This window comes from Helianthus annuus, chromosome 15 (assembly GCF_002127325.2).
Source record: "Helianthus annuus cultivar XRQ/B chromosome 15, HanXRQr2.0-SUNRISE, whole genome shotgun sequence".
Classification (NCBI taxonomy): domain Eukaryota; kingdom Viridiplantae; phylum Streptophyta; class Magnoliopsida; order Asterales; family Asteraceae; genus Helianthus; species Helianthus annuus.
Window position 1 is genome coordinate 101,462,464 of NC_035447.2, and position 1,142 is coordinate 101,463,605.

Genomic DNA, 1,142 nt, shown 5'->3' on the forward strand with positions numbered 1-1,142 from the left:
AAACTATAATACGTACGCGTAAATTAATCTATGATGAGTGTATACCCGTTGGAACCCACTAAAACATTAGGCCCTACAACGTGCCTCATTATAACGGTTACCTGGACTCTTTAACCTTTCTTTATACTTATATTATTTCTAAATCAAATAAACCAACAATCTATTTTTCTTAATTCAGTTCTTTAATCCAACGGCTGAGATTGTTTCCTCGTGGAAACGTGTAAGTCTGTTTTTTAAAGCTGGTTAACCTAACGCGGAAACCTACAGAAATAACCAACGGCTGTGATCTAATCTCATCTCTCCAAAAACCGACCAAAACCTCGTATATAAACCTCGTCATCTGTTGCACTTTCATCATATCATATCCCACTTCTGTCTCTAAAAACAAAATATAGTACTACAATGGCGTCTTCAGGTTATGTTATGTTTATTTTGTTTGCTATGATCGTTGGATCAGCTCTTTCTCAGTCACCCACCGGTTCTCCGACGATATCTCCGGTTGCTTCTCCGGTTTCATCACCTCCTTCTCCGACGATCACTCCTAGCTCTGCACCAACTGAAGCTCCGTTAGCTTCTCCACCTGCTCCCCCTACCTCTCTTTCTCCCGGTGGTTCTCCGGCGTCTTCTCCGTCGTTTATTCCGTCCACTCCGACTGGATCGCCGACTACTTCGCCGCCTAGTGCTGCTACGTTTAATAGAGTTGCTGTTGGATCTGTGGCCGTGGTTATGTTTGCTGCGGCTTTGGTTATGTAGAGATTTGATGATTCTTACGATATTTTTTACTATTCTTTCATTGTTTTTGTAGTCATGATTTCATTCACTGATTGAGCATGTGATATTATTATTTTGATTTATATGAATTCTTTTGGTATGAATTGCGGGATGGATAAGAACAACATGTGCAATTGTGCTGCTTCTTCTTATTATTATTATAATTGTGAATTTACATGTACATGTGAATTCTGGGAAGCCCATTGTTTCGATTAATGCAGGTAATCCTTAACACCAACCCGGGTGCATAAGGTGATCATGGTGCAAACTGTTGGGTTTTCAAGCTTTACTCACATAAAAAAAAACAAAAATAAAACTCATTAACCCACTAACTAAGAATTAGAGCCACTAACCGATTAATACTTACTTAA

At 39.1% G+C, this 1,142-nt stretch overlaps 1 protein-coding gene across 1 annotated transcript; it reads left to right on the forward strand.

The window, feature by feature from the left end:
- Positions 1-402: 402 nt before the first annotated feature.
- Positions 403-753, forward strand: LOC110887602 (classical arabinogalactan protein 10-like). The gene has a single exon (XM_022135179.1). The coding sequence runs from the start codon at positions 403-405 to the stop codon at positions 751-753; it is 351 nt and encodes a 116-aa protein (XP_021990871.1).
- The last annotated feature ends 389 nt before the right edge of the window (positions 754-1,142 follow it).